We start from the raw sequence: 14,368 nt of genomic DNA, 5'->3' as shown, positions 1-14,368 counted from the left end.
CGCTGATCTGCAGTTTGAGCTACAGGAAGCCATGAAACCGGACTTCTGTGAGCTCAGTGACGGCGAGTTCTGGGCCATGGCTATAAACCCAGATTTATGTAAGGAATAATCTTCCTTTGTGCTGCTTGAGCTTGTAGAAGCTCCACTGTAGAGAGTCTGTCAGTTCCCAATGCAGTTTAATGCTAATGTGTGATATGAATAGAGACTCCTCACAGTTACTCACCGGCACCACTGGAATTAACACTTGTCGTGTTTTGTCTGAATTTCATCTGCTCGCTCTGAGATGTCCTCCATTGTGTCTCTATATTTGTTCCTCCTCTCGTTCTTTCTTGCCTAATGTATTCTGTGTTTATGTCGTCACGCTGCAGTCAGTCGTCCTGAACCGCATCTATGTCAGTGATTATCGGTTCTCAGCTCTTCTTCTGTTTGATCGTGTCCATGGCACTGTTCACATGTGACAGTGGATTTCTAACCCGCTTCATTCTGGTTGTGTTTGGAAATCAAACCTGTACTGTTAAAAGTAGTTTCTTTATTGGCATCAGTGGTTCCATGAAGAACCTTAAGGGTGATATATCATGACAATCTGATATTTAAGGGCTATAATTGGGTCCCTAGTGCATCTATCAACCCAGAAAACGTGAAAAAGAACAACCCAGTAAATATTTTTGGTTAGCCTTTCTCTGCAAGCTTGTGAAAAACAAATGCGTCAGATTTCACTCCCCTGTGACATATAAAGGGGATCGTATTATAATATTACCGCCCCTTAATCTGTAAGTTTCCATCCACGGTGCCGTTATTGTGTTTTCGCAAGCGGTGTAGCAGCTCTAATGCCATGGCGAAAGAGTAAAACATGCTAACTGTTCTGTGTTTGGCTGCAGAGACGAGCACAGAACACTGTTTAGAGTCCCAGCCTCAGAGGAGACGAGAGAGCAGAGCATTTATTGATTTATTTACTGTATATTGCTGCTGCCACACAGATCTAAAATAAACATGTGATTTATTTCCCAGCTGTTTACCTTCACAGATATAACCCACTGTTTTTGTAGCTCCTTTGTGTTTTTAACATAAACTTGAGTGTATTTGACAGTTTAAGTGCAATAAGACATGAACGCAAACTTAGTTTAGTACTTGCATGTCGTATGACAGCCGCTTTCTGTGCGTGTGCTTCAGATGTGTGCGCTCAGAAACCCCTATATCAGAAGCTTAAACTCATATGGTTTAAAACACATGATTTCAGCACGATAGAAATGATAATCAAAACCAAACTGATGTTTTTTAGCAGAGTATGTGAGGAAATAGCTGTAAAGGCACAGCCCTATTCTGGAAAAGGGGGCGGGGATAAGCAGCTAATTTGCATTTAAAGAGACATGCACGAAAACAAAAAGCGTGTTTCTGCTTCCACTCTAAAAAGACATTTTCAAAATGATATAATAAATGATCTGTGGGGTATTTTGAGCAGAAACGTCACAGACACATTCTGGGGACACCAGAGACTTATATTACATATTGTAAAAAGGGGCACAATAGGCCTCCATTAAAGGGGTCATAGGATGCTACATGCACTTTTGAAAGTAGTTTGAACCAAATGTGTGTTGGCAGTGTGTGTACACAACCACCCTATAATGATGAAGATCCCCCCCAGTGTGACCCCTTTAAACATATTTGGAACCACATGATCTTATTAAAATATTCTTCATGCTTAGAAAAAAAGTTATTTTTAGAACTGTTCACTCAGTTTCTTTGGGGAACCAAAAATGGTTCTTCCTCCCCCCTTTGGAAATGTTGTTTTTCAGCGTGTGCTCACAAACCGCCTCTCCCTAGTCATTGCATGCATAATCAGATTGCAGTTCTCTTGCATCTTTCGTGTGCATAGCTATTTGAATTTGCATAATTAACACAGCGGCATCCCGTGGAACCCTAAACGCACTGATAGATAGATAGATAGATAGATAGATAGATAGATAGATAGATAGATAGATAGATAGATAGATAGAGAGATAGATGATAGATAGATGCTAAAATATTATTTAACATACACTTTACTATTATTAATATTATATGCTATTATTTAATATATACTAATTAATCTGTGCTGTATTGAATAATCTGACCATCATCTGCTACAATCTTTTCTTTGTTTGTTTAATTCCATTTCAGAGTTTCTCAGCAAGTATTGATGAATGTAACTAATTGTGCTCTTAATTTAAATAATTGACGTGATGTAATTACTGAGATGAACTCCTCCGTAGTAATTTGCGCTCGGGAATCAAAGTTAATTAATTATAATTGAAATGTTTTTTTCTCTCGTTGAAGTTTGAGCTGAGCTGTGTTCCTTCGTCCTCCAGGATCTTTCTTACCATCAGTCAGAAACTTCAGCTGGACTTCATGTCTGGAGACGTTAGACAGTTACAGATGTGCTGTGAGAGACGCAGACGCGCTGCAGGGAAGCAGATCATGTGGAATGAGCCGTGAAGCTGTTAGCCTCAGCCTTAAATTAACATCTCGACAGAAGCCCAAACCGGCGGCGAAACACTCGCGTGTGACAGAGAGATTCAGAGAGCAGTGGAGTGAAAACACCAGCTCTAAAGATCCGTCTGAACACACACACTCACAGATTCAGATCAGACGAGCAGCGCTGACTGTAAAACACATCAGCCGACAGGAGATCCTTTACTCTGATTAATATGATTAATAGATTTATTTAGTGAACGCTGGTGTCTGCTTCATAAGCCCACGTGTGCCTCTTCCAGCTGCGTGTGATGAGTTCAGTGTAAACTCGTTAGAGGAGAGAAGCTCATTAGGAGAGCAGAGGGGGATTGTGGGAAGGCTGACAGTAGCAGCCCATGTGAAAGATGAGGAATGGAAGAGGAAGTGACACAGAAGGATGGAGATACGCTTGATCGGATTCATCAGAAGATCTGAGAGAGACTCAGAGCCTCTTTAGATTGACTCAGACGTTTCTCATCGGATTCTCCTGAGATCTCATGATTGGAGCTGCGGCCCACATTCCTCTACAGCGCTGAGCTTCTGCTTTATGAAACACGATCACATGATCGGACTGCAGCGACGCTCCGACTGCGCTTCCGTAGGATTTCATGTGAAACCAGCGAATAACCTTCAGCAAACCATCATGTGCTCAGAAACACCACCTGAGCTATGGAGCTGTGTTGCTGTGGAGGTGCTAGGGTGTTCTGGGTGGTTTCTAGGGTGTTATGCAGTTGTTAGAGAGTTTTGGGTTATTGCTAGGATGTTATGTTGTTGTTAGAGAGTTTTGGGTGGTTGCTAGCATGTTGCCATGCAGTTACTTGGGTGTTCTGGGTGGTTGCTAGGGTGTTATGTAGCTGTTAGAGAGTTTTGGGGTGGTTGCTAGGATGTTATGTTGTTGTTAGAGAGTTTTGGATGGTTGCTAGGGTGTTTCTAGGATGATATGTAGTTGTTAGATAGTTTTGGGTGGTTGCTAGTGTGTTGCCATGCAGTTACTTGGGTGTTCTGGGTGGTTGATGTGGTGTTATGTAGGTTTTGGATGGTTGCTAGGGTGTTTGAGTTTCAATGCAGATCTAACTAGATGATTATTAATGCAGTTTTTGAAGGGTAGTTGTCCTGACCGTTGGATTGCATCGTGGAAATTGGAATTGTCTTTTTAATTCCTGAAGGTTTTTTTTGTTTGTTTGTTTGTTTTTGGTTTGCAGTTTTCTTGATCCTAAACAACCAAGATATTTTGTGTTCCACATGATCGAGGCGTTTTTCCCAGCTGCGGGAATCTAGAAACCATGGATACCGGCTCGGTCTGAAATGTCTTCCTGTTTTTGTCACGTGAGGAGGCGTGGCATGGAGGCCCCACCCCCTTTCTCTTCTGCCCTCAGGGCTTTGCTTCTGGCCAGTGGATTAGTGCTTTACCCACGAGCCCCAGCTGTCGCTCCGCCCCGGGTCTTCTGGACCAGCGTGTCCGGGTTATGGCGGCTGGTTCTGTCCCTATCGCTGCTCGCCTTCCCAGGCCCAGCGGTCTCTGCTAGAGTATCGTCGAGTCTGAGCACCACACATCACGTTCACCATTTCCACAACAAACACGGCACCGTGCCCATCGCCATCAACCGGATGCCCTTCCTGACGAGGGGAAGCCACGGTAGGTGCCAGTGTAGGAAGGTGTGATTCTGGAGTCTATGTTTTTTCAGTTTTGGCTCAGTAAATGACTCTGTTTGTGAATGGTAGAGGCCACGGGCTTGTTCTCCAGCAGCCAGTGAATTAATGTGTTTTGGAATATTAGTGACTTCCTGGTGTAGATGCTTTTGTCCAAAGCAACTAACATTGCATTCAAGGATTTTTTTTTTCGATTTATGCAATCCCTGGGAACTCAACCGTGATCAACAGCAATGGTTCCCAACCCTGATCCTGGAGCTCCAGCACTGCACATTTAATCAAACACCTGATTCAGGTCATCCGCTCATTAACAGAGACTCCAAGTCCTGAAAATGCTGTGTCAGACAAAAGAGATACGCAAAGTGTGCAGTGTTGAGGGGCCTCCAGGAATGTAGTTGGGAACCGCTGATCTGCAGTTTGAGCTACAGGAAGCCATGAAACCGGACTTCTGTGAGCTCAGTGACGGCGAGTTCTGGGCCATGGCTATAAACCCAGATTTATGTAAGGAATAATCTTCCTTTGTGCTGCTTGAGCTTGTAGAAGCTCCACTGTAGAGAGTCTGTCAGTTCCCAATGCAGTTTAATGCTAATGTGTGATATGAATAGAGACTCCTCACAGTTACTCACCGGCACCACTGGAATTAACACTTGTCGTGTTTTGTCTGAATTTCATCTGCTCGCTCTGAGATGTCCTCCATTGTGTCTCTATATTTGTTCCTCCTCTCGTTCTTTCTTGCCTAATGTATTCTGTGTTTATGTCGTCACGCTGCAGTCAGTCGTCCTGAACCGCATCTATGTCAGTGATTATCGGTTCTCAGCTCTTCTTCTGTTTGATCGTGTCCATGGCACTGTTCACATGTGACAGTGGATTTCTAACCCGCTTCATTCTGGTTGTGTTTGGAAATCAAACCTGTACTGTTAAAAGTAGTTTCTTTATTGGCATCAGTGGTTCCATGAAGAACCTTAAGGGTGATATATCATGACAATCTGATATTTAAGGGCTATAATTGGGTCCCTAGTGCATCTATCAACCCAGAAAACGTGAAAAAGAACAACCCAGTAAATATTTTTGGTTAGCCTTTCTCTGCAAGCTTGTGAAAAACAAATGCGTCAGATTTCACTCCCCTGTGACATATAAAGGGGATCGTATTATAATATTACCGCCCCTTAATCTGTAAGTTTCCATCCACGGTGCCGTTATTGTGTTTTCGCAAGCGGTGTAGCAGCTCTAATGCCATGGCGAAAGAGTAAAACATGCTAACTGTTCTGTGTTTGGCTGCAGAGACGAGCACAGAACACTGTTTAGAGTCCCAGCCTCAGAGGAGACGAGAGAGCAGAGCATTTATTGATTTATTTACTGTATATTGCTGCTGCCACACAGATCTAAAATAAACATGTGATTTATTTCCCAGCTGTTTACCTTCACAGATATAACCCACTGTTTTTGTAGCTCCTTTGTGTTTTTAACATAAACTTGAGTGTATTTGACAGTTTAAGTGCAATAAGACATGAACGCAAACTTAGTTTAGTACTTGCATGTCGTATGACAGCCGCTTTCTGTGCGTGTGCTTCAGATGTGTGCGCTCAGAAACCCCTATATCAGAAGCTTAAACTCATATGGTTTAAAACACATGATTTCAGCACGATAGAAATGATAATCAAAACCAAACTGATGTTTTTTAGCAGAGTATGTGAGGAAATAGCTGTAAAGGCACAGCCCTATTCTGGAAAAGGGGGCGGGGATAAGCAGCTAATTTGCATTTAAAGAGACATGCACGAAAACAAAAAGCGTGTTTCTGCTTCCACTCTAAAAAGACATTTTCAAAATGATATAATAAATGATCTGTGGGGTATTTTGAGCAGAAACGTCACAGACACATTCTGGGGACACCAGAGACTTATATTACATATTGTAAAAAGGGGCACAATAGGCCTCCATTAAAGGGGTCATAGGATGCTACATGCACTTTTGAAAGTAGTTTGAACCAAATGTGTGTTGGCAGTGTGTGTACACAACCACCCTATAATGATGAAAATCCCCCCCAGTGTGACCCCTTTAAACATATTTGGAACCACATGATCTTATTAAAATATTCTTCATGCTTAGAAAAAAAGTTATTTTTAGAACTGTTCACTCAGTTTCTTTGGGGAACCAAAAATGTGTTGCCATGCAGTTACTTGGGTGTTCTGGGTGGTTGCTAGGGTGTTATGTAGCTGTTAGAGAGTTTTGGGGTGGTTGCTAGGATGTTATGTTGTTGTTAGAGAGTTTTGGATGGTTGCTAGGGTGTTTCTAGGATGATATGTAGTTGTTAGATAGTTTTGGGTGGTTGCTAGTGTGTTGCCATGCAGTTACTTGGGTGTTCTGGGTGGTTGTTGAGGTGTTATGTAGCTGTTAGATAGTTTTGGGGTGGTTGCTAGTATGTTATGTTGTTGTTAGAGAGTTTTGGATGGTTGCTAGGGTGTTTCTAGGATGATATGTAGTTGTTAGATAGTTTTGGGTGGTTGCTAGTGTGTTGCCATGCAGTTACTTGGGTGTTCTGGGTGGTTGTTGAGGTGTTATGTAGCTGTTAGATAGTTTTGGGGTGGTTGCTAGTATGTTATGTTGTTGTTAGAGAGTTTTGGATGGTTGCTAGGGTGTTGCCATGCAGCTACTTGGGTGTTCTGGGTGGTTACTAGGGTGTTTTGTAGTTGTTAGGGAGTTTAAGGTGGTTGCTAGGGTGTTATGTAGTCGCTACAGTTTTGTATGGATGCTAGGGTAGTGCCATGCCGTTACTATGGTGCTCTGGGTGGTTGCTAGGGTGTTGTTAGGGTGTTATGCAGTTGTTAGAGAGATTTGGGTGGTTGCTAGTGTGTTACTATGCAGTTACGATGGTGTTCTGGGTGGTTGCTAGAGTGTTATGCACTTTTTTTGGAGAGCTTTGGGTGTTTTCTAGGGTGTTGCTAGGGTGTTATGTAGTTGTAAGGGAGTTTTGGGTGGTTGCTAGGGTGTTATGCCGTTGTCAGAGAGTTTTGGGTGGTTGCTAGCATGCTACATGCACTTTTGAAAGTAGTTTGAACCAAATGTGTGTTGGCAGTGTGTGTACACAACCACCCTATAATGATGAAGATCCCCCCCAGTGTGACCCCTTTAAACATATTTGGAACCACATGATCTTATTAAAATATTCTTCATGCTTAGAAAAAAAGTTATTTTTAGAACTGTTCACTCAGTTTCTTTGGGGAACCAAAAATGGTTCTTCCTCCCCCCTTTGGAAATGTTGTTTTTCAGCGTGTGCTCACAAACCGCCTCTCCCTAGTCATTGCATGCATAATCAGATTGCAGTTCTCTTGCATCTTTCGTGTGCATAGCTATTTGAATTTGCATAATTAACACAGCGGCATCCCGTGGAACCCTAAACGCACTGGAGTCTGACAGCTCGCGCTCGGCTCCGGGTGAACGTTCAGCAGGAGCCTCGGGGAGAGCAAAAACAAGAAAACAGCTTGAGAGAAATGAAAATGATAATTCTCTGAGATTTCCGGCTGGTAGGTTCGCTGAAACCTTCGGAGCAGGATGAGAGTGTCTGTCCCCTAAACACTGACCCCGTGCTGAACCGCCTCGTGTTAATGGCGTTTCCAGTTCATCGGGTGTGAACGCCGGTTCATGTCTGACCGCAGGCGTCTCCTGGAGGAATCAATCAATAACAAACCCGTATGACTTTATTTCTTTAGTAGAACGTCACATTTCTCATTCATATCAGGTTTGATGTCAAAAATCACATGAGAACTGATGGATGATGGCTGGTGCTGTTTAAGAGCTCTTCATTAATAACAGTTCGATCAGTCATTTTAGCATTCAGGGTGCGCTGTTGTGTCCAAACCACCCCTACCCATAATTCCACACGACCGCCCGCTCTATATGTCTGTGTGTGTTTTATTTACACCAGCATCAATCCAACACAGCTGACGAAAGTGTTGAAGCACCTCATGAATATCTCCCTCTATTACACATTCCAGGAGATTCAGACAGCAGATGCAAGAATGATTCAGGAGTTATTCGTGTGTCTGTATAGTATAGTTTGTTACACATTTATAGTTTCGTTTATTTAGATTGATTTATGGTGCTTTTATGATCATTTTTGGAGTTCATCTGCTGGTTAGTATCTGGAAAGAGCAGCGTGAACGTTCTGCTAAACGTCTCCTTTAGTAAAGTCATATACGTTTGGGATTTTTAGTTTAACTCTTGCTCTGATTGTGAAGTGTTTAATAGTTAAAGTCAAGTCAAATTTTAACATACATTTGTTATACATTATACACTACAATGTTATTCATTTTAACTTTTTTTCCATTTTATAATTTATCATTTGGCAAACATTATAAGAAAGTGAAAACTAAAACATTGGTTCCAGATTAAACTAAAACATCTCAGAAATAAAACATTCTGCTGTATAAGGGTCAAAGACATTTAAATGTCCACATCAAAAGTGATTTGATATACATAGAACAATAAATGCAAATAAAACGTCCAGAGGGTGTTTCTAGGATGATATGTAGTTGTTAGATAGTTTTGGGTGGTTGCTAGGGTGTTGCCATGCAGTTACTTGGGTGTTCTGGGTGGTTGCTAGGGTGTTATGCCGTTGTCAGAGAGTTTTGGGAGGATGCTACAGTGTTTTCCTGATCTTCTGCTGGACGTGTTGCTTGCTGAAGTTTAACTCAGTGTCAGAACTTTGATCAGGTCACTATGAGCACCAGTACTAGTGATGGTTGACTGAACTAACAGCACTGATAAAATAACAGATGTAATGTGTTTCTTTCGTGTATTCTGAGTGTGGAAACAGCTGAACTGCTCATGAAAACTTTAATATGAAATGTGGAGCTGCTTTAATAAACATCTTCATGAGTCTATTTTAAGAAACACAATTAATGAGGAGAAAATAGTCACAACTGTTTGTGTTTCTTCAAATGGCCTCATAAATGAGATTCATTTTAAGTGTGTGATTAGCAAATGAAGGCATTCGAAAGGTTAATTTCTTGAAAATAATCAACTTTTGCAGGCTGCTCCTTTAATGAATCACATTTGCTGTGGAGAGAAAGTTGTGCATGTATTTTATGATTTTAAAGTTTTGGGAGAATAAAATGTCAAAATGTGGGTGAAATAATGTTCCATTGTCATTCAGTGTAACACTTATATTTATGTAAAAATTTAAACAACATACTTATTCTGACCTGTATGTTTTAAAATATATAAAAGAATAAGTGAGCATACTAAAATATATTGCATTTTAAATGAGTAAAAAATTATTGCTGACAAATAGCCAAAATTGAATTGTGGCAAAGTTTAAAAATTTAAAATTGCAAGTATTAATTATTATTATTTTAATATATCATAAACTGATTATTGTGGTAAATATGCCTGACAAGATTGTTACACCGAATGACATTTTAGTGGCTGTTTTCTGTAAATCATGGCAAAAATGTATGATATTTATTTTTTGTGCAAAAAAGTAAACAGGACACTTTCTAACGTATTGAAAAACAACAACAATTCAAAGCTGTATTACACTTATTGTTTTGATGCTTGAAAACCCTTTTTCGTCTTTGACCCTTGAATGTTCTTCTGCTAATGTTTTGATAAAATTATGAAAGACCAGAACATTTGTTTGTAACTTTGAGAGAACGTTTCCTGTTAGCTGTGTTTACAGAAAATCATGATGTTAGTGTTTATAATATCTCTTGATGCCTTCTATTTACAAATTGTGTGTGTGTGTGTGTGTGTGCGTGCGTGCGTGTGTGTGCGTGCGACACTTTGATCTGAACATGTTTTGCTTAAGTGTTTATTCTTTAATTGCTAATGTGACCTTTTTACACCACAAACTGAACAAAATCAAGCATTGCTTGGTAAATATGTAAATATATCTAAATATGTAAACAGCTAAATAATTTTTGGTTGATTGTAATCCATCACATACCTCTCTATCAACGTTATCTGACATTATCAAGATGAATTTGTTCTGGCTCTGAGTTTTGGCATATTTTATTACCATTAACTATAGCGAATAAACCGTGATAATGTGAGAAATGTTGAAGGTGTCTGAACAGATTTTGTTTTGACTGTATATTGAATGATCTTCTGACGTGAAGTTAAAGCTGGATGTGTGTATCTCAGCACCGTCTGGCTCAGACCGTCAGTATTGCGCGGCTGCAGCTACAGTCGTGATAAGCGAGCGTTTCCTCTGCTGGCGTGTTGGCGGAGCGTGTAATGGAAGGGGAAGGCCGTACAGATCAGGTGTGTGTAATCGCGTTACTCCTGCGACCGTGTGCCCGCTGGCTTTAATTCAAAGCTGTATTACACTTATTGTTTTGATGCTTGAAAACCCTTTTTCGTCTTTGACCCTTGAATGTTCTTCTGCTAATGTTTTGATAAAATTATGAAAGACCAGAACATTTGTTTGTAACTTTGAGAGAACGTTTCCTGTTAGCTGTGTTTACAGAAAATCATGATGTTAGTGTTTATAATATCTCTTGATGCCTTCTATTTACAAATATAGATTTATATATTATCTATATAGCAGAGTAGAGCTGGGTGATAATACAGTTACTGGCGAGCTGAAGGTGTGCAGCTCTTGATGAGGGTCCAGAGCGGTGTTTTGTGTTTCTGCTGTCTGTCAGCGCAGTGTTGGCTTCTGCTGCTCGTGTCCTTGGGCGCTGTTTCTGCAGCGTTTGCTGATGCAAGCCCACATGGAGCCGGCCTCTCCGTGAGGATCCTGGGAGATATTTCATCACCCTCTGCAGTCGTGCCGGGGTGTGTGTAGCGTGTCTCACACACAGCTGCAGTGATTAGCACTCCTCAGAAGATGGGCTCGTGTCAGCAGTTGATCCGTTTGAGCAGAGATGTTCACTCTGAATTAGACGTGAGCTCAGATGATGACGATCAGGTGTAGTTCATGCAGCTCCAGTGCTGCTGTCAGCAAAGCATTATTGTTTTAACATATTTCAGTTTTCTCTGAGATGTGTGTTTGCTAGTGAGAGCAGCTGAAACGCAGGCAGAAGACAGCAGGATTGATGTGCTGATGTGATCAGAGAATGTTAATGAGCAGCGGTTCATCTGAAGGACTGATGGTGTGTGTTTGATGCCCAGCGGAGGTTCAAGGTCAGTATTGATGGATATTGATCATGCGGTCTGTAGTCAGGGCTATTGAACACTCTTGTTTGAACGTGTGTGTGAATCTGATGATGTTTTTCACACAGACACGCACTCGTTTAAGCAGTGACGAGTGGAGCGCTGCTTCTGTTTAATTCTGTTGATTAATGGACAGACGTGGATGGAGAGCGTCATGATCGATGCTGCGTATGAATGTGTTTATGAGTCACTGATTCAATCTGTCGTCTCCAGACTCAATCGATCAGGTGTGTGTAATCGCGTTACTCCTGCGACCGTGTGCCCGCTGGCTTTTGTTGCGGCGGGACGCAGGTGAGCGACCGGCAGCAGGTCCAGACCCCATCCGGTGAAGATTAGATACGACTCGCACAACCAAATCTGCCTTCCACACACGAGCCTCTCAGACGCACTTCAAAAGCAGCTCTTCAGAACTCGCTCGCAGAAGCTCAGGAACACCTGCAGACGTCTCAGAGCGTCGTGCACTGCTTTAGCATGTTTGCATGAGCTCCTGCAGATCGCTCGTCTCTCGTCATCGCTGTGTCTCTGTCGTGTGGAACCATAATCAGATGTAAGTGGGATTAATCTGCATCAGAAGTGTCTAACGAACCCACTTCTGCTCCTCCTACACGCTCGTATCACGCCGGCTCTGCACAGCTCAATGTGCCGTCTCATATTTACACCTTTATGTTTATTTTTAGCTGAACGGCTCCATGCGTTTCTTTCATAAATCAACCATGTAATTAGTTTTTGTTTTGCTTTTTTCAATGAAAAACGATGTTTGTTCCCGTAGACCCATGGGAATAGCTCCTGGGTTACCAGCATGGGTTAACTGACCCATGATAACCAAATGAACCCATGAAATCTTTCAGTGCTGCTCAGATTTGTGGTCTTCAGTGGCAGAAGATCTGTCTTCGTCTCGTCCTCCGTCCAGAGAACCGTGTCCCGCTGAGATCTTTATCATCCACATGTTATCTGATGCGTCTTCTCTTCTTCGTGATGAGCCACAGCTTCTCCTCTCGGCGCTTCTATCGACCTCTGGTGATGCTTCTCTCGCCAAACATGATGAGAAAGCAATTGCTTTCTAAAATGAATCACACAATTGATTGTTGTTCAGAAGCTCTTCAGATCATTGAGTCCATATCTTTAATCACCAGAGTCTGCTGTGTGCTGTGATGAAGTAGCTAGGCTGGTTTTCTAGTAGTACCTAGTCTAAATCAACTCCCGTTTGCTGTTATTGGGAAAATATTATTTATATGTATTTATATTCATATAATATATATACATATTTAATAGATAAGATATTTTTCTTAAATATATACATGCATGTATGTGTATTTGTATATAGCTAATAAATATACAGTGCACACACCACACACACACACACACACACACACACACACACACACAGACAGACACACACTCTTAGTGAGGACATGTTATAGACTTGCATTGATTTTCTATCAGGTTAAGGATATTTTCTATCAGCTAACCAACTCCGACCCCTAAACTTACCCATCACAAAAATGTGCAGAACTCTGGATTTACATCAACAACATCTTCTGTCTGATTTATATGCCTTCTAACTAGTGAGGAGCAGTCAAATGTCCCACTACTGGGTTGTCAAAGCATTTCATAATATAAGTGAGGACATTTGCTCCAAAACAAGTATGCTCTAAACGTACACACACACACACACACACACACACACACCACACACTCATACACACACACACACACACACACACACACACATGCTTAATTAACACTAACTGGAGTTTTTATTGATGGAATGATTTCTGTTTCTTCTCAAATTGATTAATGATAATGAATCAGGCACCTAACTGTCTAAACCACTTATTCACTAAATTGATTCACTAAATCAGACTAAATGTTTTCTCAGTGTTCAGAAAGCTCTTTGGAGAAGATGGTCTGTCTTTCGGATGAAGCGTCCGGTCAGAGATCCTGCGGCTCTTTCATTATTTGGATTCGCTGCGAGTCGTTCACTGGATCGAGTCCAGCAGATTTCAGCTTTATTTTGTCCTTGTCATATAGAGGGGAGCCAAGAACTGTGTGAGTCTCTGGTTCCCCGTGTGTGTTTGACTTCAGTTTGACAGAAAGACCTTCAGCGCTGCTCAGGAATTACAGTGTTTGTTACAGGGTCGATGCTGAGCGAATGATGCGTGTGTGTGTGTGTGTTCACCAGAGTCTGCTGTGTGCTGTGATGAAGTAGCTAGGCTGGTTTTCTAGTAGTACCTAGTCTAAATCAACTCCCGTTTGCTGTTATTGGGAAAATATTATTTATATGTATTTATATTCATATAATATATATACATATTTAATAGATAAGATATTTTTCTTAAATATATACATGCATGTATGTGTATTTGTATATAGCTAATAAATATACAGTGCACACACACACACATATATTATGTACACAAAAACTTTTATTTTGGATGTGATTAATCACGATTAATTGTTTGACAGCACTACTGTAATTTTTATGAATATTTTAAATCAGTTTTATTTAAAGTTTTAGTCATGTTGTCGTGTTTTTGTCAATTGTTTTTTATGTATAATTTTTTAAGGTTTTAGTTTCCGTTTCAGTGATGTACAGTATAATACCCCTATGTTGCATAATCTTTATCATAGTTACTAGTACATTTATGTATTTGGTATTATATTAAAATGGAACATTCAGCCATTCTAGAATATTCTCAAGAGAATTCAGAGAGCCCTCAGTTGTTAGTTTTGGTGTTAATTCTGAAATTCATTTGAAGAAACTAAATCAGGGACAGACATCTGACAACCTGCTCAGATGATTTGATGAGAAGCGATTGAGTTCGTATTGAGAAACACACGTGAGATTACTGCTGTTTCTCAGAGGAACATCTCTGGTTTCCTGTGGTTGTGAATGTGTGTGAAACAGTGGTTCACTAGGTTTTACTGCGACTAAATTAGTCATCGAGAGTAGAAACCAGTAACCAGCGTGTGTTTCCGTGATCGCCTCCCTCTCTCTCCCTCGCTCTCCCTCTCACCCTCTCTCTCGCTCTCCCTCTCTCTCTCGCTCTCTCTCCCTCTCTCTCTCGCTCTCTCT

At 41.1% G+C, this 14,368-nt stretch overlaps 1 protein-coding gene across 1 annotated transcript in view; it reads left to right on the top strand.

Annotated features, from left to right (window-relative positions):
* Window positions 1–3,605: 3,605 nt before the first annotated feature.
* LOC107572116 (neurexin-2-beta-like) overlaps window positions 3,606–14,368 on the top strand; it is a 101,638-nt gene continuing 90,875 nt past the window's right edge. Inside the window, exon 1 of the mRNA XM_016258531.1 lies at window positions 3,606–4,123. Coding sequence (XP_016114017.1) covers window positions 3,793–4,123 — 331 coding nt within the window. The 5' untranslated portion in view covers window positions 3,606–3,792. The remainder of the gene's footprint in view (window positions 4,124–14,368) is intronic.

This window comes from Sinocyclocheilus grahami, unplaced genomic scaffold (assembly GCF_001515645.1).
Source record: "Sinocyclocheilus grahami isolate Dianchi unplaced genomic scaffold, SAMN03320097.WGS_v1.1 scaffold1701.1, whole genome shotgun sequence".
Lineage (NCBI taxonomy): Eukaryota > Metazoa > Chordata > Actinopteri > Cypriniformes > Cyprinidae > Sinocyclocheilus > Sinocyclocheilus grahami.
Note: the sequence above shows the minus strand (reverse complement) of the source record. Positions and strands in the feature narration are given on the sequence as shown.